This window comes from Pinus tabuliformis, chromosome J (genome assembly GCF_031772625.1).
Source record: "Pinus tabuliformis cultivar Carrire ecotype Pingquan chromosome J, CPIR1, whole genome shotgun sequence".
NCBI lineage: Eukaryota > Viridiplantae > Streptophyta > Pinopsida > Pinales > Pinaceae > Pinus > Pinus tabuliformis.
This window is the reverse complement of record NC_142295.1, coordinates 532,804,276-532,830,767: the sequence shown is the minus strand read 5'-3', so window position 1 is coordinate 532,830,767 and position 26,492 is coordinate 532,804,276. Positions and strand designations below refer to the sequence as shown.

Sequence of the window (26,492 nt, the reverse complement as noted above, 5' to 3'; positions counted from 1 at the left end):
TACCATGAGGTTGAGGCATCGACCGAATCATGGTGACTAGTTGATATTGATGTTGTACCATAGGTACTGAGTGGATGCCATGATTGTTATAGGTCAAGAGGGTTGACCTAGATGATTGTGATGCTGGTAATTATGATATTGTTGTTGATGATGATCTAATATTGATCCTTCCTTAGAGAACCCTTTCCACTTCTTGACATCTTGATAAAGATTATGAATACCTCCCTAGCTAGGAGGGAATGTCGAAGAATGTAGCTACGGTCAGTCTTCATAATCCTTGATGCATTTGTAATACCATGTAAAAATATGAAACAAAATTAGTTTTAAATTAGAAGAAAGTAAATTAAAAGAAAGGAAATCAACCAAACCACATAAAACTAAGATCCTTGAAAATAGTTCATACTTAATTAATATATTTACCACCATAATTTAAACATGTGCTTAAAAGACAAAATAGGAACAAGAAGTAAATAAATGTACTTACCAAACGTTACTGCCCACAATTATTTACGTGATCTTCAACACTTCAACAAATATGAGTAAAAATATAAATGTGCATCCTTACTATAATTTAATTTACAAAGAGACGTAATTTGATTTAAGAGACATGTCTCTTCGGTATAAAATACCCTTGAAATTTTTCATTTTACATACTCACTTATCACTCACACACATAGAAGCAATCTAAAAAAGAGGCCAAAGTTTCTAAGGAGCAAAAAGACAGCCTAAGTTTTCAACATTGTGATCTCTAGTTTCCTTTCATGGTTATTCATTGAATTTTAGAAGTGTGATTGTTTGATGAAGATAAAAGAACTATAATATATATTCACAAGCAATTACCATAGTTCAGAAATAAAGTGCTCGTATCAATTGTACTAAAAAATCAACAAAGTTAACTTTTGAAATTCAAGAATAGTTGCAAATGGTGTATGATCTTGCACACGTTCCTTTTGATAAAGCCATAGTACAACTACTTTTAACTAGCATATATCCATCTTAACTCTGAATCTACCAAGTGCCGAGAGGGATCAAAACTCTCAAGTTACAAACTTCTTTTTTAGTGCAAACTTGAGAAAAGGTTTGCACTTCGAAAGATTTGATTCCTCTAGGCCCTTGGTAGATCCAAAGTTCACATGGATCTATGCTAGGTCTTATATATATATATATATATATATATATATATATATATATATGTCATCTCTATTATAGAAATATTCTTATTTTTAATTATATTAAAATCATATACATATAGTTACATGTGTGTTGTGTTTATATATATATATATGTGTGTGTGTGTGTGTGTGATATGCATAACACATACATACACACACATATATATTAAATTTAAATATGAAATTCTAAAATATTTTGTGTACGAATATTATGTATTATTTTAATTTATATGGTAAAATCAATTTTAATCTATAGCTATTGTTTATATTTTATATTTATTTGACATCTCAAAAATATCCTTATTTCTAATTATATGTTTCTTAATTAAATTTATCAAAATTTTATAAGTTTATTAGCTATATTTTCTGAAATATTATGGATAGGAATATAAACTATTAATGTACAGTAAAACAAATTGAATTGAATTCATTTATTATTTTTATTATCTTTTATTTTTTATTATTTTTTAAGTTGTAGTCTATCTATGATAACTTTTGGAGCTTTAACGAACATATTTTTCAATGGAATTTGCACAGAATCCAGCAAAAGTTTATTGCAATCACAAATTTGAACTGTGAATTGTCCACAATCTGGGTACCCGGGGTTTTTCAGGGTGCTATATATATATATATATATATATATATATATATTCAAAAACACATTTTAAACAACAAAAGATCATGATTTAACCGAAAATTTCTTTGCCAGATTCTAACCAAAAACTCCAAAACTTATAATAGTTAGATAATGCCCCATCTTTTACCTGAATCTACATTATATTTTATGATTTTTATCTTTTAATCTAATACATCATTTTATTGACTATATAAACATCTCTCATAGTTGTCAAAATATTCTATAATACTAACATCATTTGAAAAAAAAATATTTAATTACAATTTGTGTACAAATGAACTTATAGGAAACAGTAACACAGTACACAAATATGCTCTCACTTTCCTTCAAGCTTATCAATATACTACCTGCAACACCAATTGTTCATGAATCACTACATATTATGCATCATCTTAAATATCATTTTTTACATTATATAAAAAAGACAAGTAGTTGAACATTTATTTTTGTCTGTTTAAGTTTCTCAAAATGCATCAGAAATATTAAAAAGGCTCCAAAAATATGAACTTAAAGCAACCCCAACATGGGGCAAATCACCAATAACACAGAATAACCACATAAGTTGTTAGATCAAATGATTTCTGTTAGGGCTCAAATTATGTTATTCATGACAGTATAAAAAAAAATAAAAAAAACATTGAGTAAATACAAAAGAATATGGACACAAATCACATCTTTCATAGTGCAACTTAAATGATCAATAGGTGCAATATCGCACCATCAGACATCCTTCAAAAGATGGAAATAAATTCATCTCTGTCTATTGTTTAAAGGAAGTGCTTGAAGTCCACCATAAATATGCATCAAGACAATTAGTGTGGAATAATGGGACGACAAGCTCTATGCTGTGCCAGAGCTTCCTGACGGATTAGGCACGCTAATAAGATTGAAATCAATATAGGCAAGTAAAAATGCCAATATGCAGCAATTCAAGACCTGAAACTCCTTTAGAAGCTTCTTTGAATCATACTAATCATGTGTAATCACTAGTGTTACCAAATGTAAGCATCAATAGAATTGCACTTCCATCAAAAAGACTGCATATACACGGGAAAAGAGATCCCATAGATCATTCCTGTTTTTTTGTTTGTTGTTGATATTGAGACCGATGCCTATTCCAATGCAGGATCATCCATACTATCGATGTTCCTGATAACCATTTGAATATGGTGCAGATAAAAGAAAAATGTCAGATGAAAACAATGAAGATGCATTCAATTTTTTTCCAGACTATAAAAAAGGCAGTTATAGAAACTTCTACCACTCTATTTAACAGGATGCTGTGTAAAAGATTTCAAAAAAGCAATTTGAAACTAAAGCTATACAATATTTGGCATTTTGAATCGAAATTCCGTCTCTTCCAATGCACATGTCAAGTAAAGAGGGTGGTCCTTTGAGGACGATACATATATTCGGCTTCATGGATTTCAGGGCAGGCCAATCGGCAAATATCAAATATGTAGGCAAATAGAGCGTATTCATTATTGGGTAATCAACAAAGAAAAGAAAGTTGGTTTTCATCCTTTCCGTCTGATTGTAGGAGAGCTTACAGTGCAAAATGTGAGCCATCTCAGGAACTATGCTCATAAGTAAATCATCACCTAGAACATAAAGTAGCAAGGCAATATAATGATCCTGCAGGTCTTGTTGGGGTGCATTTTAAAAGTGAAGGCTTCAATTTCCACAATGAGATAAATAGAGAAGATCTTTTTGGAATCCTGAAAGTTGGCTCATCATCCCAAGGTCCCACCCCATGTCATCCAAATTTTAGAGGGTTTGTTGGAATCTGCCATGGGACCATTGGGAGCCAGCTTAAAGAAGCTGAATGGGGAGGATCTTGAGTACTACATGCAGAACCACTTAATAACTCTCACTAGGGAAAGCAAGAAATTCACTGTCGGTGTCAGTTTGCTCAAACTCGACAATGGGTTAAACATTCCTTGTCTGCTCTGTTGAAAAATTTAACAAATTTAACTAGGTTTGGTCTTCATAAAATGTATTTGAGTCACAATGAAGTGTATTTATCAAAAAAATGAAAAAGATATTTTTTTTATTATTATTATTATGACTTATTAAAGCATGGGTTCCATGCTTGGGTCATTATATTTTAAGTCAAAGTCCCCATTGAGGACTTCTAGGATTTATTTTGAGTCATTGTCCATTTAAAGAAACTGTTCTTGGGTTTTTATATCATGTAAAAAGAATTAACATTGAGTCAAATATGATATTTATCCCTTCCACACCAAGTCAGCTTCAAGGAGATCAAGTTGGCTTCAAGAAAGGCAATTCGACCTTACTAGAAGGCTATATATAGAAAGCAGTTCGAATTCATTTGGAGAAAGCACTCTCTCACACAAGTTCGATATTCAGAAGAAAGAGCTGGAAAAGAGCGAAGTAAGAAAGGAGGGCTAAAGGAGTGCAAAGTTGGAGAAAGAAGAAGAAAAAGAGAAAATCGAAATTTTAGGCTATCTATCTCTCTCTCGTGTGGATTCCTCTAGGAGATCGAAGTCTCCCTTGTCAAGTCGAAGTTGTTGTTGCTGCCAATTGTTGGGTCGACGTTGTTGTTGTTGCTGCCAATTGTTGGGTCAAAGTTGTTGCTGCAAGTTGGTGCTACTAGGTCGAAGTTGCTATTGAAGGGTTATCATCTACAAGAAGGAAGAAAGGGCTGACTTGATGTGGAGGAATTTTGGGTCTAGGTCAAGAATCTTGGATTATCTCAAGGAGTTATTAAGGAAGAATTGTTGATTGGGTTTTTCCCTAGATAGGGGTTTTTCCCTCGTTGTCTACCTATATCTGGTGTCTGTGATCTTTGTGCTATTGTTTTGGTAATTGTTTGATGAACTAAAGGATAAAAAAAGAACATAAAGATAAAAGAATCACAAGTAATTATCTATATAAGAAAATCTTTCTGCCTTTCTGATTTTCTAACATAGTATTAGAGCTAAGGTGAAGAACGGAAAACGCAGTTTAAGGATCTACTGAAAGAAGTCTAAGAAATCTCAATAGGATTGAGCAAGGGATCATATAAGGAGATCTTATAAAGAAAGAAGCTTGCTACCTTCAAGGACAATGTCTAACACAATAAAGGGAGAGAACAAATGAGAAGGAGCATCCAATTACAAGTCATGGAAAAAGAGAATTGACCTCATTCTTGAAAAGAACAAAGTCTTGGATTTGGTCAAAGGAAAAGTGAAGAAACCTACTGAAGGATCTAGTGATGAAGATAAAGTGAAATTTAGAGAGTCAGAAATATTGGCTGACACTAATGGTAGAAAGTATAAAGGACCAATGTTACTTGGGAGCGGGAGCGGAAGCGGGGAGCGGGAGCGGAAGCGGGAGCGGGAGCGACCATTTTCAGAAGCTCCCGGTTTGGGAGCGAATCCCGGAGCGATTTTTTAAAAATATATATATTTTTTATATTTTTTAATTTTTGATACATATATGTCAACAAAAACATGTAGAATGATGAATTAGATATAAAAAACATAAAAAAAGCATAGATTGAACCATATAACAACAATCATCTAGAAGTTATAATCTTCATCAACCATGTCCGCAAGTTAGTAACATAGTAACATACAACATATTGAGTCTCATGATTCATCAATCTTAAAGTTTCAAGCTTTCAAAATTCAATATATAACATTTATCATCATTGATCACCAAAGTTGTACTTGTAAGCTAAGTGTAACCATTACAACAAATAATATCTAACATGAAATGAAATGTTATAAAATGAAATGAAATGAAACAACTTTCAACTTTCATGAAGCATCATATTCATAATTCATTACTAATGAGTTATAATTGCCAACTTCAAACTTAAATTGTCATATATTGTTTAAAAAAATATCATAATAAATATGAAAGAGTCAATAGTTATAAAAGCTACTAGAAACTAGAAAAGAGAAGTAAATCTATTATCTATTTCTTATGCTTGGGCCTCTTGCCACCACGAGAAATGTCTAATTTTTTAGTCTTGTTGCAAAATCAGGATCTTTGTCATTAATATCACCCTCCAAGCATTAATATCCAGAGGTATCTTTGTCATTACCTTTGTATCTGTATAGGGATCTTTGTCATTAATATCACCCTCTAAGCATTAACATAAGATAGAAAAAGCATAGCATGTCAAGTCAAGATTTTGTTTGAGTGATGCGTACATTTTTAGAAGGGTCATGATAGAGGAGTTCGACAACCAATGTCACTAACATCAAGGTACATAGAGGGATTGGTACTCTTGATTAAATATGAGTTCCATACCCTAATACATGACAAAATTCAATGGAAACATTGCAATCCCCCAATCCTGAAATCCTGAAAAACTGATAAGTCTGCTGGATTTTGAATGAAATCTAAAATTCTACTTTCTCCATATGAAATCCAATGAGGACGAAACCACTCTCAAACATCCTGAGTCATTTCATGGTAATGTTAAAAATTTAAGTAAAAGGATGAAAATGAAAATTAAAGAAAATGTCACTTTTACTTTAAGAATTTAACATTACCATGAATAGCATATCAATACTAGGGCCTAGACTTGATCATTAAGTTGCCCCACTCAAAAACTATTTGTTTCTTTCAAAAAAAATTGCATTTCGAACATTACTACAAAAAAAAAAATGCAAAAAAGGCAAAACGCTCCCGAAAACGCAGGGAGCGAAAATTTTTTTAGGGAGCGCGCTCCCGACCCGCTCCCGAGTCGCTCCCGCCCGGAGCGCAGATTGGGAGCGGGAGCGAGGGGGGGGGGGCGCTCCCCCGCAACACTGTAAAGGACAATCTTGTCCCATACATTTCCAACATAGACCATGCTCAAGAAATGTATGAAGCTTTATCAAAATTGTTCACTATCAATAACATCGGTCAAGTAGCAAGTCTTAAGAATGAATTAAGGACCACAAAAATGACAAAAGATGACATTGTGGCTTCCTTCTTTGTAAGGATAGCTAGAATTAGAGATGACCTTCTAGCCATAGATGAGATTGTACCGGAAAAAGAGCTAGTGATTATTGCATTATTGGGATTGCCACCTACATGGAGTGTTTTTGCTTCAGGACTCAACAGCTGGAAAGAAACTCCATCATTTGAAGAATTATGGAATGTTTGTAGCCAAGAAGAAATGAGAATCTCATTATAACCAACAATGAATTAGAAAAATTTTCAAATGCATACTCTGCTTATCACAAGAAAGGAAACTTCAAGAAGTCAAAGGGGCCAAGAAGGAAGGTAGACATGTCCAAAATATAATGCTACCAATGTCATAAAATGGGTCACTATAAAAGTGACTATCCTAACAATCCAAAGAATAAGAAAAGGATCAGGGACCAAGCTAATGTTGTTGAAGAACTGTCTCCAAAGAAGAATAAAGTCGAAGAACTAGATATAAGGGACTTACACTACTAAGTCATTTTCCCTAAGCTTTAGTTGTTTCATTTTTTATTTCTAATATTTGTAGGTTTAGCATATTTTGGAAAACATCTTTGAATTGTTTTTATAAGGTAACAGGTATCCCTCAAGCTTGGAAGGAGCCCTCACCAACTTCCAAAGATAAGTATCTTATTCCTTGTATTACCTGTTCATTTTTGGTTTTACTTACTTATCTAAGTTTGTTTGCGTTAAATACTAATCACATTTATATTCATATTTTCCTTGTTTAGGAAATACTTGTTGAATACTCAAGGATTATGGAAGAAGGCCTCACGAGACAAAGCACTAGAATCACAAGGTTTGTTAAACAAAAGGTATGCCTTAGACTATAAGCTTTTGCTCTCTTCATGATATTCATTCTTGATAAACTATTACTAACATTATTGTGTCTAGCTCTCTTGAATCATCAAGATTCTTGATTGGGTGATTCATCATTAGATAAATCTACCCTCCTCATATTTTTAATTGTTCATATGGAACCCTAAATAGGTTCTTTATAAAACCTTAACATAAGGGTATGTCGATGATAATGTGTGAAACCCTAGCCTACTTAGGGTTATTGATGAAGCCTAAAGAAAATGTTTGATGCTTTGATGATGTCATGTTTGGGGTTTTGGTATGGTTACAAAAACCCTAACTTGTTAGGATTGAATGGTGATGTCTGAAATCCCAAATCTTTGAAGTATTGATAAATTAAGGTTTGTTGTGTTATGTATTGAAACCCTAGATTGTTAGGGTTTGGTAGGGTGTATAAGCAAGGCCCTTATTTCAAATAATGTCCTAGGAATGAAATCCTAGGTATATGTGTGTTTGTTCGATCGAAACCCTAGTATGATCAAGTTTGTCATATGTCTAACTTTAATATATTGGTATTTGTGTTGTTGGGTTTGATTAACACGTGTTATCATATGCTTGAGCATGTTGATGGAATCCTAGATACATGTGTTGATGTAATTATTAATGGTCATGATTCCTAGGGTTTGGAACTAAGCCCTAGTCAAAGGTTGATTCTCTAGGATAGTTTTTGTGAATTCTAGGGTTTTGTAAATAAACCTTAGTAGAAGTTCAAATCTTTATTATGATGACAATGTGATAATCTGAGATTTATGAAAGATTGTTGAAATTGCACTGTGGTTGGGTTTTGATTGTTGAAGCTTAATGGCTCATGTATGAAATCTAGGATCTTGCACTAAATCTTAGTGAAAGTCTAACATATGAGTGTTAAAGTTGTTAAATGCATTTGTTTGAAATGCTTCTAGGGTTTGCAATATATATAAGCTTAATGGCTTCATGCCTCTGGAAGAAATATTGAAGCCCTAGATATAATGAAGGTTGTTATCTTGATTGAGGTACTCAAAGTCTCGATGATGAAATCTAGGGTTTATGACAAAACCTTGGCATATAGTTGAAGTATAAAAGTATGTGTCTCTTGTAAACCTAACTAAGTTTAGGTATTTGATGTCTAATGACGAATGCTTCCATTATTATATGATTCTGATATAGTTAACTTCATGCTTTTATATGTATGTATTTGGTTGTACTTGCTATCTAAGTTGTGCAGGTACATAATCTTCAAGGTGATGAAAATGTTTGTAAGTAAAGTTGATTTGATAAGCATGATGAAGAAAGTTATATGAATGATTATGGTCATGATGACTCTGATAAGATGGATGGAAGCCATGAATGATTCTCTGATGTCGTAGAAAAGAAGTTGATCTCCTTAAGTTAAGAGGGAGCCTGGATGAAAGAAATATCCCTAGTTAAGAGGGAGGGCATATCATAGTCATGATGGATACTTTGAAAGAAGAAATTAGAGAATGCATTTTGAGGGGCTGCTGAGATAAGGATTTGATTGTAGAATATGTTGTTGCAACTTGCATGTGAATTAGGAAAGGAAGATGTATGTTTGAGGAATCTTCTATCAAGATTCGTTTGAATGTCCTACTGTGATAAATTGAGAAGCAACATCAAGTTGTCTGAAAGACCCCAGAGGTTTGTGTTTACTTATGTACATTTGAAAGTTTGTTACTGATTGGGGTTGTGTTTGTACAGGTAAATCTCTCAAGAGGTTTGATAGCATGTTGGTTACACAAGAGAGATTTGTTACTGATCTATTTGATCGGGGAGGATTTTCTACCGATTGGAATAATCGAGAGTGTTGAGGCTTTGTGTTTAAGACACATTGCCTAGGAGGACATTTGGCTAGCACTTTGTGTTGATGTCTAGAGCCCGAAGTAGGGAGGGTGGCGTTGATCATAGAGATCTAACCTCAGATACGCACCTGGATCCCTGGGTTGATGGTTAGCAAGAAAGCTTGATGGTACCTAGAGAGGTTGAAAGCTGTAGTCCATCTTAGTCCCACCCAAATAAATTTCCTTGGTCAGGAATTTAGTCTGTGGCACCGCAAGTGCCTAAACTGTTGGAGGACCTTGGATAGATTGTCCTGGTCAAGAATCTAGTCCATGGCATTGCGGTGCCTAAACTCTTCATAGTTCATATGTTTTGAGATCTTCCATGTACTTGTATATGTAAGTATGAATACCTCCCCAGTTAAGAGGAAGTGTTGAAAAATGTAACTAGGTTCGGTCTTCATAAAATGTGTTTGAGTCACAATGAAATGCATTTATCAAAAGAATGAAAAATATATTTTTATTATTATTATAACTTATTAAAGCATGGGTTTCATGCTTGGGTCATCATATTTTAGGTCAAAGTCCCCATTGAAGACTTCTAGGATCTATTCTAAGTCATTAGAGTCATTGTCCATTTAAAGAGACCCTTCTTGGGCTTTTGAATCATGTAAAAAGAATTAATATTGAGTTAAATGTGATATTTGTCCCCTCCACACCAAGTCGGCCTCATGAATGGCAATTCGACCTCACTAGAAAGTTATATATGCAGAGCAGTTCGAATTCATTTGGAGCAAGCACTCTCTCTCACACAAGTTCGATATCCAGAAGAAAGCGCTGGAAAAGTGTGAAGTAAGAAAGGAGGGCTAAAGGAGTGCGAAGTTGGAGAAAGAAGAAGAAAAAGAGAAAATCAAAATTTTGGGCTATCTATCTCTCTCTCGTGTGGATTCCTTTAGGAGATCGAAGTCTCCCTTGTCAGGTTGAAGTTGTTGTTGTTGTTGTTGCTGTCGTTGCCACCAATTGTTGGGTCGAAGTTGTTGCTACTGTTGTTGCTGCCAGTTGTTGGGTCGAAGTTGTTGCCGCAAGTTGATGCTGCTAGGTCGAAGTTGCTATTGAAGGGTTATCATCTGCAAGAAGAAAGGGCTGACTTGGTGTGGAGGAAGTTTGGGTCTAGGTCAAGAGTCTTGCATTATCTCAAGAAGTTATTGATCTGGATTTAAACAAGAACGCAATAAATTACAGATATAACCATACATGTAGAGATGCAGCAAAAATAATACTTCATTTCATTACTGTAAAATACTGAAATATGCTTACAAACAAAAATGGAAATAAACTAGCTAGGGCGATGGTAGCTTTATCTCTGAGAAGAGATGTGGTGGCTACATGCCTTTGAACTGTGTTACAATGAGGCTCGAAGGCCTATTTATTGTTGAGAAACAATGGAAAACCCTAAACATCCAAAAACCTAACCCTAGAAGATGAAACGCCAAACTGTGGGCCCTGTTTGGGTAAATTGGTACATCAACTTCCAGGGGTCGTAACTTTGGCATACGATCTCCATTTGACGAGCACAATATCTCGTTAGAAAGATCTATCCGAGAACTACAACTTTGGGAACAGCAACATGGGTCCATGCATGGACCCATGTTGCTCCAAGTTTTCCCAAAAATTGTCATTTAGGGCCTCAAAACAACTCCGAAAGTTCAGGACTTGAAAAACTGCTAAAAATAGTAAATTGTGCTATAATTAAGGAAACTGAAAAGTTGAGAGAAACAATGGTGGGGGTCCAAGTGGACTTGGCACGTGGCCACAAATATCCACTTGGATCATTCCTCCCCCCTTAGGAAGCAATGGTTCCCATTGCGTTGAGTTCCTCCATGAGATGAGGGAACTTCTGCTGAACTTGGTCCCTGGTGAGCCACTTGCCCTGGAGAAGGAGTTGGCCTACTTTGGCAACTCGATACAGTTGGATATTCTGCTGGCGAGTGTGCTTGATCCATAGTTTTAAAAACTGGCCTAGCTAACCAGTTACCAATCTAACCAGTCAGTTAGCAGGCCCACCGGTTGGAACCGGAGCAAAACACCGGTTTAAGAGGCTAGACGGCGAGAAATGGGCCCTAACCAGTCCTAACCGGCCGGTTCCGCCTTAAACCGGTCGGTTACCTACCATGCTCACGGAGGACCAACATAGCAACTTATCCAAGGTGGTTTAGAGTTTTTGGAGGGAAAGTAAGGGTCTTGTCCCTCCAAGAACACCCTCTCCAAGCCTTTAAGAGGCCCTTCTCCCTCTCATTTGTCTCGCACATCTCTTTTAGAGTGTTTGTGAGTTTGCTTGGGAGCTTGGAGAGTGTTGAGTTTTTGCTGGAGTAGTGGAACAACAGAGTTTAAGCTAAGTAGTAGTCATCATGCCTCCAAAAGCCAGAGATACTGCATGGGCTCATTGTCATATGATTGATGGCAAAATGATCTGCAAATATTGCCAAAAATCCATTGAAGGAAGGGGTATTAACAGGTTCAAGCAACACTTGGCCGGGATAAGAGGTCATGTAAAGCCATGTGGAGCACCAAATGAAACAATAGGGCATATTAAGGCAGAATACCTTCAGAAGTTTGAGACTCAAGTCATTGAACCAATAGAGAAGTTTGTGACTGCAAAGTTTGGGAGTCGAGACTCAACCAACTGAGTTTGATCATGATGACTCATGAGAAGTTTCAAGTGATAATGTTGATCACTATTATCATATATGTAGACTTGAGTCTTGTAGTAGGCCACTGGCCCCATAGTTTGTAGGCTTTGTTTTTGCACTCTAAAGGCCATTTAGAGCCTCATTGCTTATGTATTTTGTCGATGATATGTATTGCACTCGGTGCCATTTTGATATATTCACCTTTACATGGTATATAAATGAGCAATCTTTGCATATTTTGTCTCTATTGGCTTGGAATCATGGTTTTAAATCTTAAAAATAGTTTTTTCATTAAAAATTAATTATTTAATGTATTTTTCTAAAACCGGTTCGTTTAGACCTAACCAGTCCCGGTTCGACGGTTCCGGTCGGTAACCCAGTTCATTAGGTGGACCGGTCCGGTCAAAGATCCGGTTTTTAAAACATTGGCTTGATCTATGTGTCCATGATTCGATCAGTTGCAGCTTGTTCCATGCAATTTGGATTTAACTCTGTGGGTGTGAGTTGTTCTACAATGTCGGATGTGTCTAGTAATGGTGGAAAGTATGGCCAAAAGCGGTCCACATTGAACACTGGGTGCAGGCCAAGGAATGGGGGAATGCTGAGCTCAAATGCATCGTCTCCCACAGCCTTGGTAATGGTGTAAGGACAATATCGGAGTGGTCTGAGTTTCCGATAGGCTCTGGTAAGGCGTTCCTTTTGCAAATGCAACTAGACTTTGTCGCCCATCTGAAACTTGTGTGGCACCCGATGTTGATCATGTCACTGCTTGTACTTGGCATTTGATTTCTCCAGAATGTCATGGACCTGCTGGCGAATATGTTGGATGTGCTCAATGAAGTTGTTTGCCTTATCTGTTTCGGACTGGACATGAGCCAAATCTGTGTGAGTAGCTACAAATGGCATGGCCACATCAATGGGACATAGTGGCTGGAATCCCAAGCCCACCTGAAAAGGGTTGTGGCCAGTCGAGCTGTGGAGAGCCCGGTTGTAGCTGTGCTGAACATAGGGGAGGCTCTCATCCCATGTGCGTGGATGCTTTGAGTTGTACATGTGCAGAATGTGTATGATCATCCTGTTGACAACCTCTGTCTGGCCATCAGTTTGAGGATGGAAGGTTGTGGACTTAGTGAGTTTGGTGTCCAACATCGACCAGAGACTGGACCAAAATGTACTAAGGAACCTGCTGTCTCGATTTGAGATGATAGACTATGGGATCCCAAGTGTACCCACACTCATTCAAAGAAGAGTTTCGCAGTGGATTCTGTTGTGATATTCTTCTTGCAGACCGCCATAATGGCCATCTTCGAGAACCTAAGGACGACCACAAAAACACAATCATTTCTATGCTTAGTAGAAGGAAGGCCCGACATGTAATCCATGGAGATGGATTCCCAAGGTTGACTAGGGGTAGGCAGCAGGGTATAGAGGCCTTGCTTCTTGATGGTCGGTTTGGCAATGGCACAGGCAGTGCATGATCTGATGTACTTCTCGAAATCCTGTCGAAGATTTGACCAATAGAAATACTTCTACAGTACTACCACTGTTTTCTCGACCCCGAAATGTCCAACAGCCCGACTGTAGTGTGCTTCCCAAATCATCTTGGCACGCTCTCTTGAAGGAACACAAAGGTGACCCAGGTGGCATAACAAGGCATCCTGGAGGTGAAAATCTGGAACATGCTGACCCTCCAAGAGTGTCTGGTATGTGCGGCCGAATTTTGAGTCGCTTTTGTAGAGAAGTGGCCAATCAGAAGTCTCGTGCCCACAAGAGTTTAGCACGGTGGTTAACGCCATGATCGGTGGTCGACTAAGGCAATCTGCAACATTATTGGTGTTGCCCTTCTTATACTTGATATTCAAATGGAACTGTTGCAGGTATGTGGACCACTTCTGATGGCGATCATTCTACAATTTCCCTTGGGTCTGTATGAACTGCAGGGATTGGTGGTCTGTGTAGATGATCGTTTCCTTCCCCAAAATGTAATGCTTCCATTGTCGGCAGGCCTGCACAATGGAATACATCTCTTTGTCATAAGTGGGATACTTTCGGATTGTGTCTGAAAGTGTCTCACTGTGATATGCCACTGGATGCCCGTGTTGAGTAAGGACTACCCCAATAGCATAGTCAGAGGCATCTATCTTGACCTCAAATGGTTGTTGCAAGTCTAGTAATGCGAGCACTGGTGCCAAGCAGAGGTGATCTTTCAACTCTGTCAATGCCTTTTGTTGAGATTCAGACCAAAAGAATTTTGCTTTTGCTCCTCCCTTGGTGACTTGACTCAAGGGCCAAGTGATATGAGAAAATCCCAACACGAACCTGCGGTAGAAGTTGGCAAGACATGGAAAACTACGGAGCTCTGTCAGAGTGGTTGGAGATGGCCAATCCCGAATGACTTGGATCTTGGCTGGATCCACATGCACCCCCCGTTCATTAATAATGTATCCCAGATACTGAACTTGGGTCATGCCAAAAGTGCATTTCTCCAAATTGGCACATAACTTGTGTTGCCGCAGTGTTTGGAGAAACTATCGGATGTGGTGGAGGTGCTCTTCCCAACTCTGGCTGAAGATCAGGATGTCATCCAAGTATACCACTACAAATGAGTTGGTGAATGGCCGCAAGATGTCATCCATTAGCCTCATGAAGGTTGCAGGAGCATTCGTCAACCCGAAAGGCATAACCAACCATTCGAAAAGGCCCTCCTTGGCTTTGAAGGCAGTCTTCCACACATCGGAGGGTTCGATTGGTACCTGGTGATATCCTGACTTCAAATTGATCTTGCTGAAATATTTTGCCCCTTCAGTTGGTCCAGGAGGTCATCAATCCATGGGATCGGGTACCTATTACGGACAGTGATCTTGTTCAGTGCCCGATAGTCAATACAGAGTCTCCAAGTCCCATTCTTCTTCTATACCAACACGATCGAGCTCCCACAAGGTGATGAAATCGGACAGATGTGACCTTTCTGCAGCAAATCCTGAATCTGCCTCTTGATTTCATCATTCTCCAGAACAGAGCACCGATAGATTGGTCCATTGGGCAGTGGCGCACCTGGGGTCAGATCGATGGAGTGCTTGACCTGACAATGCAAAGGAACCCCTACGGGGGAGGTGAAGATGTTCTCGTACTCCTCCACGACCTTGTCCATCTGTAGTTGTTGTGCGGAGGGGCCCTGTCTAGAGGTCATGGCCACCATCTTCTTCTTTCCTTGAGGGCGTATCATTAGGAAAACAAATTTCCCAGTTTTGGAAATGAGCTTATTGCATTGTTTTGCAGTAACCAAAGAGATGGCGGTAGGCGGTGCTACCTCCGGTATCCTATACAACTTATTTCCTAAAGTAACAATAACAGCACGGGGCCTTGATTCATACACAGCATGTTGCTTCCACAAGTATGGTTGTCCTAATACATCACAAACATCAAGGGGAGCAACGTCACACAATACCTCATCCGTGAAGGGCTTGATGTTGTATGGAAGGTGACACTGCTAGCTCACACGAAGATCCCGTCCTTGGTGAAGCCACCTGATGGTGTACGGTTGTGGATGTGTTGTGGTCGGTAAGCCCAGCCGCTTCACGACCTCTGCTGAAATGAGGTTCTTTTGGCTCCCGCTGTCAACAATGAACTGTAGCGGGGAGCCCTTTACCCACATCTGGGAGTGGAAGAGATGCTCCTCCTCCTCTGGATCTTCGAGTTCCTCCTTCTGGATCTTCGTGGTGGAAACAGTGGCGTTGGGCTCCACATCGATAATCTGCTTCCCTTTGTCATTCCCCTTGTCGGGTTCTGACTCAGAGTCGGAACATGCATCCGATTCTGAAACCTTTAGCTCGGCCACCAGTGACTGCTTGGCCCGACACTCACTTGTGTTGTGAGTGGAGCTCTTATGGAACTCGCACCACTTTCCCGTGTCCTTTTTCGGCTTCGCAGCGTTGTTCTTTGCTTGCAGCTTTGGTGGGTTGTCTTGGGTCGCCCCGCCTTGGCTTTGTCCTTTGTTCTGCGGTTTGGGGGCACCTTTCCCTTGCTTCGGATTCGCAGATCCAAAGTCTCACTTCTTCTGTTTAAACTTTTTCTCGATCTTGACGGCATATCGGTATGTCGTGCTGAGCGAGGAGATGTTCAAGAATTCTATTTCTTCCTAGATGTACCTGTGTAGGCAGTCGTGGTATTTGAGTACCAAATGCTACTCTGAATCCTTGATACCCAACTTTGTGCGAAGGGTATGGAAAATATTGGTAAACTCCGACACGTCTTGGTCCCTTCCTTGCCGCAGCGTGGTCCACTTTATGTATTGATCCTCATAGCTTCCGACAGGGTAGTACTGCTCCTTGATGGCAATCTGGAATGAATTCCAAGTGGGTGCAGCTGAAAATAGTGAGGTCGTACTTTCATCCTTCTGCTCGCAGTAGGTTTCCCACCAGTCCTTGACGTGGGGGGCGGCTTTGAGAAGAGCGAAAGTAATCTTTTCCCGACCGGAAAAATCATGAACAGAAAAATACCCTTCTAGCAGATTTAACCATTTATCTACGGCGTCTGCATCTATCTGACCCTCAAATATGGGAATGTCAAAGTTAAATTGTACCTTAAAGGGTGTGGCACTTCCAAAGTAGCTGCTGGAAGTAGATGTGTCGCCCCTGGGTAGCCGCTGAAGGATCTAGGCAAAGTTGTCCATCATCGCGTTCCTTTGTCGCTCGAGGGCCTCTTCGAGCAAGATTTTGATAGGATCTCCTGCCCCCTCATCTTTCTTTTCATCCGCCATGGGAGGTCGTCAGGATTTGCAAGGCTGGTCTTGCAAAGGTTCGACCAATTCAAGCCCTAACTCCTTATATCCCGACCTCGTTGGGGACATGCAAAGAAAGATGGAGAAAGAGCAGACCCCTCTGATACTACTAATCCGGATTTAAACATGAACGCAACAAATTACAGATATAACCATACATGTAGAGATGCAGCAAAAATAATATTTCATTTCATTACTATAAAATACTGAAATATGCTTACAAACAGAAATAGAAATATACTAGCTAGGGCGATGGTAGCTTATCTCTGAGAAGAGATGTGGCGGCTACATGCCTCTGAACTATGTTACAATGAGGCTCGAAAGCCTATTTATTGTTGAGAAATAATGGAAAACCCTAAACATCCAAAAACCTAACCCTAGAAGATGAAACGCCAAACTGTGGGCACCATTTGGGTAAATTGGTACATCAACTTCCCGGGGTCATAACTTTGGCATACAATCTCCGTTTGACACGCAAAATATCTTGTTAGAAAGATATATCCAAGAACTACAACTTTGGGAAGAGCAACATCGGTCCACGAACACATGTTGCTCCCAGATTTCGCAAAAAACGTCGTTTAGGGCCTCAAAACGACTCTGGAAGTTCAGGACCCGAAAAACTGCTAAAAATAGTAAATTGTGCTATAATTAAGGAAACTAAAAGGCTGAAAGAAACAATGGTGGGGGTCCAAGTGGACTTGGCAGGTGGCCACCAATATCCACCTGGATCAGTTATTAAGGAAGAGTTGTTGACTAGGTTTTCCCCTAGATAGGGGTTTTGCCCTAGTTGTCTGCCTATATCTAGTGTCTGTGATCTTTGTGTTATTGTTTTGGTAATTGCTTGATGAACTAAAGGATAAAAGAACATAAACATAAAAGAATCACAAGTAATTATTTTATAAGAAAATCTTTCTGCCTTTTTGACTTTCTAACATGCTTGATAGGATTTAATATGATTTCAACAAAGAGAGGTCCATAGAGGAAGTTTTGGGGACTAATAGGTGTTATGTTGAAGGGGTGTTGTATCCTCCCAAAAACCATCCACATTGCCGACGGGGTCGCTTGCTAAGTAAGGGTTTGCTTGTCAATTTGGCCAAGCATTTGAAGAGATGCCAATGAATCGAGCACATTTTCAAATAATGATCAAATTGCTCTCAGGGAAACTCTGATGATGTGGGTATAGTCCAGATATTTTGTGGCTGATATAAAGTTACAACTGGAACATATGGCAAAAATTCTGGCAGAACAAAAACGACTTTTGTTTGAAGGGAAACAAATCAAGGATCAGCGTTTGTTATCTACATACAGTGTACGCAAGGATCCAACTCTCTTTCTAGTTTTACACATGTGGAGAAGTGGTGGACAAATGTGCATCGTCATCCTCCAAACCTTCTTTTAAGGATGTGGTCCAAAACAAATCACCCACTCTGCCTATACCAGTACCTTCAATGCCTAGTGCATTTATCATGGAGAAATCAAAATAGGTGCCCTTGGTGGAGGTCTCCACATCAAATGTCACAAAGCTCCACTGAATATTTAATAAAGAAATGATCATATACAGATTTAATGAGTATTGGCCTCCTTCAGATTTGCACCAATGGATCCACTTAACCTAGATAAATAGTTGTGAGCTAAATCACAGGACACGTCCTCCAAGGTCCCGTGTCCCGTATTTTACGTGCTGGACACGAAAACAGCCCTAAAATGTGTTGAAATTTTTTTTCATCGTGTCCTGTAAAATGTAAAACGTATTCGCCGGTTTTCATCATGTCCTGCATCTGGAAAACGCGTATTCCGTTGATAGAAAACGTTGCCTGCATAAGCTCTAATTTTTTTTGAAAGAAACAAATAATTTTTGAGTGGGGCAGCTTAATGATCAAGTCTAGGCCCTAGTATTGATATGCTATTCATGGTAATGTTAAATTCTTAAAGTAAAAGGATGAAAATGAAGATTAAGGAGAATGTCACTTGAAAATGAAGATTAAGGAGAATGTCACTTTTACTTAAATTTTTAACATTACCATGAAATGACTCAAGATGTTTGAGAGTGGTTCCGGCCTCATTGGATTTCATATGGAGAAAGTAGAATTTTAGATTTCATTCAAATGCAGCAGACTTATCAGTTTTCCAGGATTTCAGGATTGGGAGATTGTAATGTTTCCAGGTGACACCACCTGCCCGAGCTACCCTTGCCACCAGCAGAGGACGTAGTCTACCTCCTATAGCTCCTACTTCTAGTTCTTCAGCTTCTAGAACATAGCAAACTCCACTGCCAACTCCACCAGCACCAGCATCTACATCTAGAGGGAAAGGGAAAGCTGTGGCATTTTCTCACAAGAGGGGCAGAGGAAATCAATAGGATTAGACTCTAGTTATTTTCTTATGTGCTTGTAAGTTGTACATGAACAATGAACATTGAATATTCAAGAATCAAGACCAAGCATATCACATTCTAATTTCTAAATAGTAAATTTTGATTCTATTTATTTTTTTAAATTGAACTATGAACTTTGAGAAGTAATTATATTTTAATTTGATTAGATAAGCTGCAACCTGCAATTTAATATGGATAAAAAACTATATTTCGGTATATATATATATATATATATATATATATAAAATGTGTCCCCTGTGTCCTGTTTCTAGGTCGCTGCGTTTCATATTGAATACTCGTATTTACGTGTCCACCGTGTCTTGTGTCCTCGTGTCATGTGACTTAGGTTGTGAGGTATATTTATGTTCCAAAGGTTTCTTTATTATTTTGTTTTACAATCATGCTGATTGTCAGAAAGTGTTCGAAGTGGGCCCCTGATTTTGGGGAAGAGTAGGACTTTTTATTACTCCATGGTTCCCAGATACTCTGTCAATCAATAGAATGTCATTTTAGGTCAGCCTCCCAAATCCATTACATTTCTAACAGTTATTAAGTTCTGAATTCAGGCTTCTGTGATCCATAATGAATTAAGTCTTTCTGTAGAAATCACATAAGAGAAATTTTTGGGCGACGCGTTTCGAACCAACCAGTGTGGTTCCTCTGGTCCTAATGATGAACCACACCGGTTGGTTCAAAACGCGTCGGCCAAAAATTTCTCTTATGTGATTTCTACCGAAAGATTTTTCTTAAGTTATTAAGTTCTTGAGGATATTGGGAATCCTTTGGGGCAGCTGTACAAAAACAAAGGTTGGGAGAGCTACAGCAGGTTTGTGTAATTGTGCTCATATCTGTGTTAAGATAGACCTTAAGGTCTTCCAGACAAAAGGATTCTCAAAAGCGAAAATTTTAGATGGACTCGAGTTTTGGATTATGAGAATACAGCTTTCTGGTGCAGAATCTGTCAACAAAGAAGACATGCAAGATATTTGTCCCCGTGTGTGGGCCCATCCTCCAAGAAAAAAAAAGGGCTAAAACTAAAACCAAAATGGTGGAAATTTCCGGAGCAATTGATGTCCATTGATGAAGGTAATAAGGATGAAGAGTTACAGCAAACAGCAGATTCACAGAAGGTCAATTCTGAGAGCCAAATGAGGGAACAACCTTCCACGTGGAGTATAGATAGCATGCCCAGAAAACAGATACTTCTCCTTCAGGGATGGAGGTAGTCAAGGATGCTACATCAGGAGGATTGAAGAAACTCATGGATTTGATAAATCTGACTTTGATAAGAAGCAAGTATCTTCAATGAAAAGTGGAAATCCAGCTTTTGAATTACAGATTGTTCCAGTGGAACCACCTCCAGGGTGGTAGATTGAGAGGTCAAGAAGAATAAAGGGATAAAAAATCAAGATTGAGGATATCTTACATCCTTAGTTTTCTGCCAAGCTTTCCTTTTGTTTCTGTTCTGTCTTAAAATTTGTTGGTGCATGCTCAGCTATTCTTATGTTAATTTATCAGATGTAAGGAGGACCATCTTCCTAGATCATATGAAAATTGAAATGCTCTTGTAACATTTCAGAATATAATCCCTTTTTTCTTATGAATAAAAAGTTACGATTTTTTTTTCCATGGTTAAAAAAAAAAATACTGAAAGCCATGTGTGGTTGGCTCACAAAAGGAGGGGAGAGAAACACGGCAAGAGCAATTTACCTCCTCGGGCTTTAAAAATTATAAATTATAATGAACAATATGATGATGAGGTAATTGATAATGGACTGATCAAATCCAAAGGAAAATCTGAATTGCACAACCCTCGTTTGGTATAAATCAAGGAAAGGAAGAAGAAAGGTGCTGAGACTTCAACTTTGCAAGATGAAGCTCCAAACATATTCTGAGCACAGAAAATTGGTGACAGATCAGTTATGGGCTCAGGCCTCAGTTTCTATCTGGTCAAATCAGGCAAATGGGGAGCTTATGCAGTAGATGTTGATGATGGCAAAGATCTTGACAATAGAGGAAGGACTCGAAAGCCATGGCATGAGGAAGTGTTAATTTTAGATAACAATGTTATGTTTTATGCTTGCAACAATTACTTCAATGCCCTTTTATCAGCGCAATGACAATTTCCACTTAATTACTAATAGCAATCACATTGACAGTAACTGTAGATAGAACATAAACAATAAATGCAGAAGACAAGCCAAGACAAGAGAACACCAGTGTTTGGTGAATGCCAGGGAAAAACCCCAAGATGGGGAAAACCCTTTGATCAATTCTTCTTATTATTATATCAAATGTTTAGCAGAGAGAGTACAATAATACAAAGTCAAAGTCAAAATTGACTTGCCAAATCACTGTCCAAAACAACCCTGTCAAATCTGCAATTTTGCCCTCAGTCAACAGCAGTCAAATCAGCCCTAACCAGAAAGTCAACAGTAGTCAAAGTCTGGTCAAACTTCCCCAAAACAGCTTGGTCAAAGGAGAGAGGAACTCAGCCTCTCTTGCTGGTCAAAGTCAGCCCAAAACAGTCAACAAATCTGCAGTCAAATTTGGTCAACCTGAAGTCAACCCTGCGGTCAAATAGGGCTGTGGTCAACACAAGTGAAAGTTCCCAGATTCCCACAGAATATCAAAGTCAAAAGCTGCCCAGAAAGTCAAAGTCAACGCTTGTCAAACCCTGGTCAAACTGCAGAAAAACTTAAGATTTTCAGCCCTGTAATTTTCGTCCTCCTTTCTGCCACGTGTAAGAAAAATCAGCTACCCAATAGTTGTACGAACCAATCAGATGAGGAGAGAGAAGGATGTGTGAGTTGATGAGGTGCCAAATGAGGTTTGAGGTCATCCTTATTTATACAAGTCGTTGAGGGTCAAAAGACATGTCGCTTGGGCTTCATGAGCCTACATGATGATGTGGCCAACCTTGAAATTTATGGGTGTGGGCTTGACCTCAAAAACATATTTCTCCTTGTCCAAAATTAGTGATCTTTAGGTCGATTTTGGTCCTCTCGAAAAGAGGAATTCAATGCAATAATTATCTCCATCAAATGAGCTGTCCAAAGTGGAATTTGGCCCTAGTTGCCAATTTTAACACTCCCTCTCAACTAGGGAGAATTCCACCTGCCAATATCTGACCATCGATCATCATGCCATTCTGTCATCATGTACCATCTTTGCATCTCGTCTCAACTCTGTTCAACACTGATATAGATAATGAAAAAGAATTGATCGAGAGTGAGTCACAAGACCTTACCACTCTCCACTGACAAAAGTCAGTCCACATAACTAGGGGTAGAACCCCAATCAAACTTGATCCCAGATCAAGTTGTTGAACACCATGCATCCTAGACATAGGGAGTACGGCAGTACACGATGCGTCCATCTATAGTGTTATGGTCCCTATCCTCTTTTCCCAACTCATTGGCGAGATGAGAGGTACTTCTCAAGAGTCATGGACTACATGGGTAGGATGTATGTTGGGGTATCCACAGGAGAAGGTGAACCACTCATCCTATGCATATATCATCAGCGATAGGGGTAGATGAACCACTCATCCTATGCATATATCATAAACTTTAGGGGAAGGTGAACCAATCACCCTATGCTCTCATATATCATCATGGGCTATCATAGGGGAAGGTGAATCGCTCACCCTGTACACAGCATACCTATAGGGGAAGGTGAACCACTCATCCTATGGTTGCACATAGCTCCAAGAAGTACCCTAGGCCCTCAGGAGCTCCCAGAGCTCAATGTCCAACTCAAGTGGGACCCTCATGGGAGGGTCCTTCCACGACTCCAAGTCTCTCTCATACGGCTACGAATTGACCTTCCCCAAGGGTTTTGTGAGGATGTCAGCAATCCGCTCATCAATCCTGATGTGTTGGAGCCTTATTGCTCCCTATTGTACCATATCCCGGATAAAGTGGTACCTAATATCAATATGCTTGGAGCGGTCGTGGAACACGGGATTCTCTGAAAGGCGAATCCCACTCTGGTTATCACAATAGATAACAGTGGTATCTAGCACATGCTCAAATAGCTCACTAAAGAGCTTCCTCAACCAAACAGCTTCACAACAGGCCATACTAACAGCAATATATTCAACCTCGGTGTACTTAGAGCAACCGATTTTTGCTTCTTGCTCATCCAAGAAATCGAAGTAGATCCCAATGAGAAGCAACATCTTGACGTGCTCTTTCTATCCACCACACTGCCAGCCCAATCAGCATCAGAATATCCATGTAGCCTCAAATTCCCGGCAGTGTATCTCAGCCCATAGTTGATTGTGCCATGGAGATATCTCAAGAGATTCTTAGTAGCAATCCAATGTATGTGATGAGGCTCAACCATAAATTGACTCAAAGTATTTACAGCGAAGCATATGTCCGGATGGGAGTTTACCAAGAACATTAGGGCCCCCACAAGTTGTCGATACTTAGAAGGGTTTGCCAATTTAGGCCCAGCAGCACTTCCACATAGCTTCTTGAAGTTAAGTTCCATCGGAGTAGACACAGACTTGCATCCCACCATCTTGCATCTCTCTAGCAGTTTCACAATGTATTTTCCTTGAGAAAGGAAAATCTCTCCTAGCTTTTTCCAAACCTCCAGGCCTAGGATGTAATGCATCAATCCGAGGTCCTTCATCTCGAATTCAGAAGTCAACTCCCTCTTGCATTCATAAATGAGAGAGTCTGCACCGGTCAGAAAGAGATCATCAACATAAAGGACCAAAATAAGAGGCATGTCCTTTTCAACCTTGAAGTATAGGTTAGGATTAGCATAGCTCCTCGCAAAATCCCAACTTCATAAGATAACTGTCAATCCTTTCATACCAAGCCCTAGGGGTTTCCTTCAACCCATAAAGAGCTTTCTTCAGCTGACAGACATATGTCCTTCTATCTTGTACTTCGAACCCTTGAGGTTGTTCCAAGTAGACTTCCTCCTTAAGCAAGCCATGCAAGAAAGCAGTTTTGACATCCATTTGATGTAGGCTCCATCCTTGATTGGCAGCAAGAGCAATAATAGATCGGATAGTGGTATATCGGGCAACTGGTGCAAATATTTCATCATAGTCCACTCCTTCCTTTTAACAGAAACCACAAGCTACGATCTTGACCTTATATTTTTCAGCACTCCTATCAGCTCCATGTTTAATTTTGTAAAGCCATTTTAGAGGTGACCACGGACTTGTCCTTAGGTCTAGACACCACATCCCAGACATCATTTTTCATGATCGATTCATATTCCTCATTCATTGCATCTTTCCATACTTGGTGCTTTACGGCTTCTTCGAATATTCAAGGTTCAGCTTGAACAATAGTACTCATGGCAACCAAGTACCCTTGATACATGTTCAGCTTCTTACTTTCGCGAAATGTCCCTCTTGGAGCAATATGTCTTTCAGCATATTTGAGAGTATCTTTGAGCCATAGTGGTTGTTTCCTTGAGGTAGAGGGATCACCAGGAGGTGGATCAATAGGATCCATCAAGCCTTCAACATCAGGCATAGGCTCATTCATCAAGGGTTCATCCTGTTTTTCGGTAGCGTCCTCATTGTCCTTCCTTGAGATGGGGAGATCTTTGGCTTTCCCAAGGGAAGTGTCTTCATCAAAGGTGACATCACGACTTACTTCCACATCTCTTTGACCAGTGTAATAGATTCTATATGCCTTTTAATTTTTACTCTAACCGACGAATATACCTTTCTTCCCATAAGCTTCCAACTTATTCCTTTTCTCTTTAGGCACTTGAAAATATATCGGACAAACAAAGATTCTAAAATGAGAAACATCAGGTTTCTTACCGATGAAGACTTCCTCGGGTGTCTTGAAATCCAAAGCTTGATGCGGGCCCCTATTTTGAACATATACAGTAGAGTTGGCAGCCTCTCCCCATAAGAACTTTGGTAGACCTTGATCATAGATCATGGACGGGTGGCTTCCATAATTGTTCGATTCTTCCTTTCGGCAACAACATTTTTCTCTAGAGTGTATGGAATAGTTGTCTCCCTCTTAATGCAAGACTCTCTACAAAAGTCATTGAATTCATTGGATACATATTTGATCCCATTGTCAGTCCTTCAAGTCTTCATCTACTTCCTTGTTTGATTTTCCACCAATGCCTTGAAAGAACGAACCCATTTGAACACTTCATCCTTCCTCTTCATGAAATCGATCCATATTTTGCGTGACTGGTCATCCACAAATATTGCATAGTATATGTATCCTCCCAATGAGGTTACGGCCAGGGCACCAGATAGGTCAGAATGGACCAATTGAAAAATGTCAGTTGTCTTGCTTTCACTAGAAGGGAATGGTCCCTTTGTATGTTTCCCAGCTGCACTAACCTGACAAACTCCTTCATGGTTCATATTAAAGTCAGGCATTCCTGTGACCATCTTCCTTACCCCAAGTAAAGCTTTGTAATGCAAGTGGGAAAATCTTCGATGTCATAGCTCACATTGAAGAGAAGTATCACTCGCCAAATCTCCCAAAGGACTTCCACCAACTTGATAGAGAACATCAAATCTAAATCCAAGAGTAAATGCATCTTTAGGGTTTCTATGCCAAATACGTACCTTTCCATCAATGAATTTTACCTTGAAGCCTTTATCTTCCATCGCGTAAATAGACACCAAGTTCTTCTTTAAATCGAGCACATACAATACTTCTTATAGATGGATGGTTTGACTTGGATTCAAGTGAAGAGTGACAGTAAACCCTTTCACAAGGTAGGTGGCATTATCGCCAAGTATGATCTTCAAATTAGTTTTCTTCTCAACCAACTTTGAGAGGGCCTCCTTGTATCTAGTGAAGTGCAATGAGGCTCCACTATCAATCAACCAATGATCTAACATATCCGAAGGAGAGGCAGTAGATAGAGCAGAAATAAGATAGAATTCATATTGCGTTTCTAGAACATTACTTTCATCATACCTGGCATTTCTTGTCCTTTGGGGAGCTCGACCATTTCCATTTCAAGCAACGGGAGCATTCCTCTTTCCTTTGTTGTTGAACATGTTGTTTCTTTGATTGTCATGGCTTTTGAAAATGTTGTTGTTGTTGTCATCATCCCTTGGAGGATTCTTCTTGTGAGGACACTCTCTAGCATAGTGGCCAAACTTGTTACAATTGTAGCATCTTCCTTTTCTTCCTTCTTTGAATCCCTTCTTAGATCCTTGACTCTGTCTTCTTGGACCAACATTATTCTTCCTTTTCACATGAGCAGAGAAGGCAGTAGCTTCATTTCCATTGGAGGATTTATCTCTCTCCATCATCCTTGTC

General features: G+C 39.1%; 1 protein-coding gene across 1 annotated transcript in view; it reads right to left on the bottom strand.

The window, feature by feature from the left end:
• Nucleotides 1-2,360: 2,360 nt before the first annotated feature.
• The window catches only part of LOC149228113 (ergosterol biosynthetic protein 28-like), a 204,764-nt gene continuing 180,632 nt past the window's right edge, over nucleotides 2,361-26,492 (bottom strand). Inside the window, exon 3 of the mRNA XM_089375643.1 lies at nucleotides 2,361-2,958. Coding sequence (XP_089231769.1) covers nucleotides 2,879-2,958 — 80 coding nt within the window. The 3' untranslated portion in view covers nucleotides 2,361-2,878. The remainder of the gene's footprint in view (nucleotides 2,959-26,492) is intronic.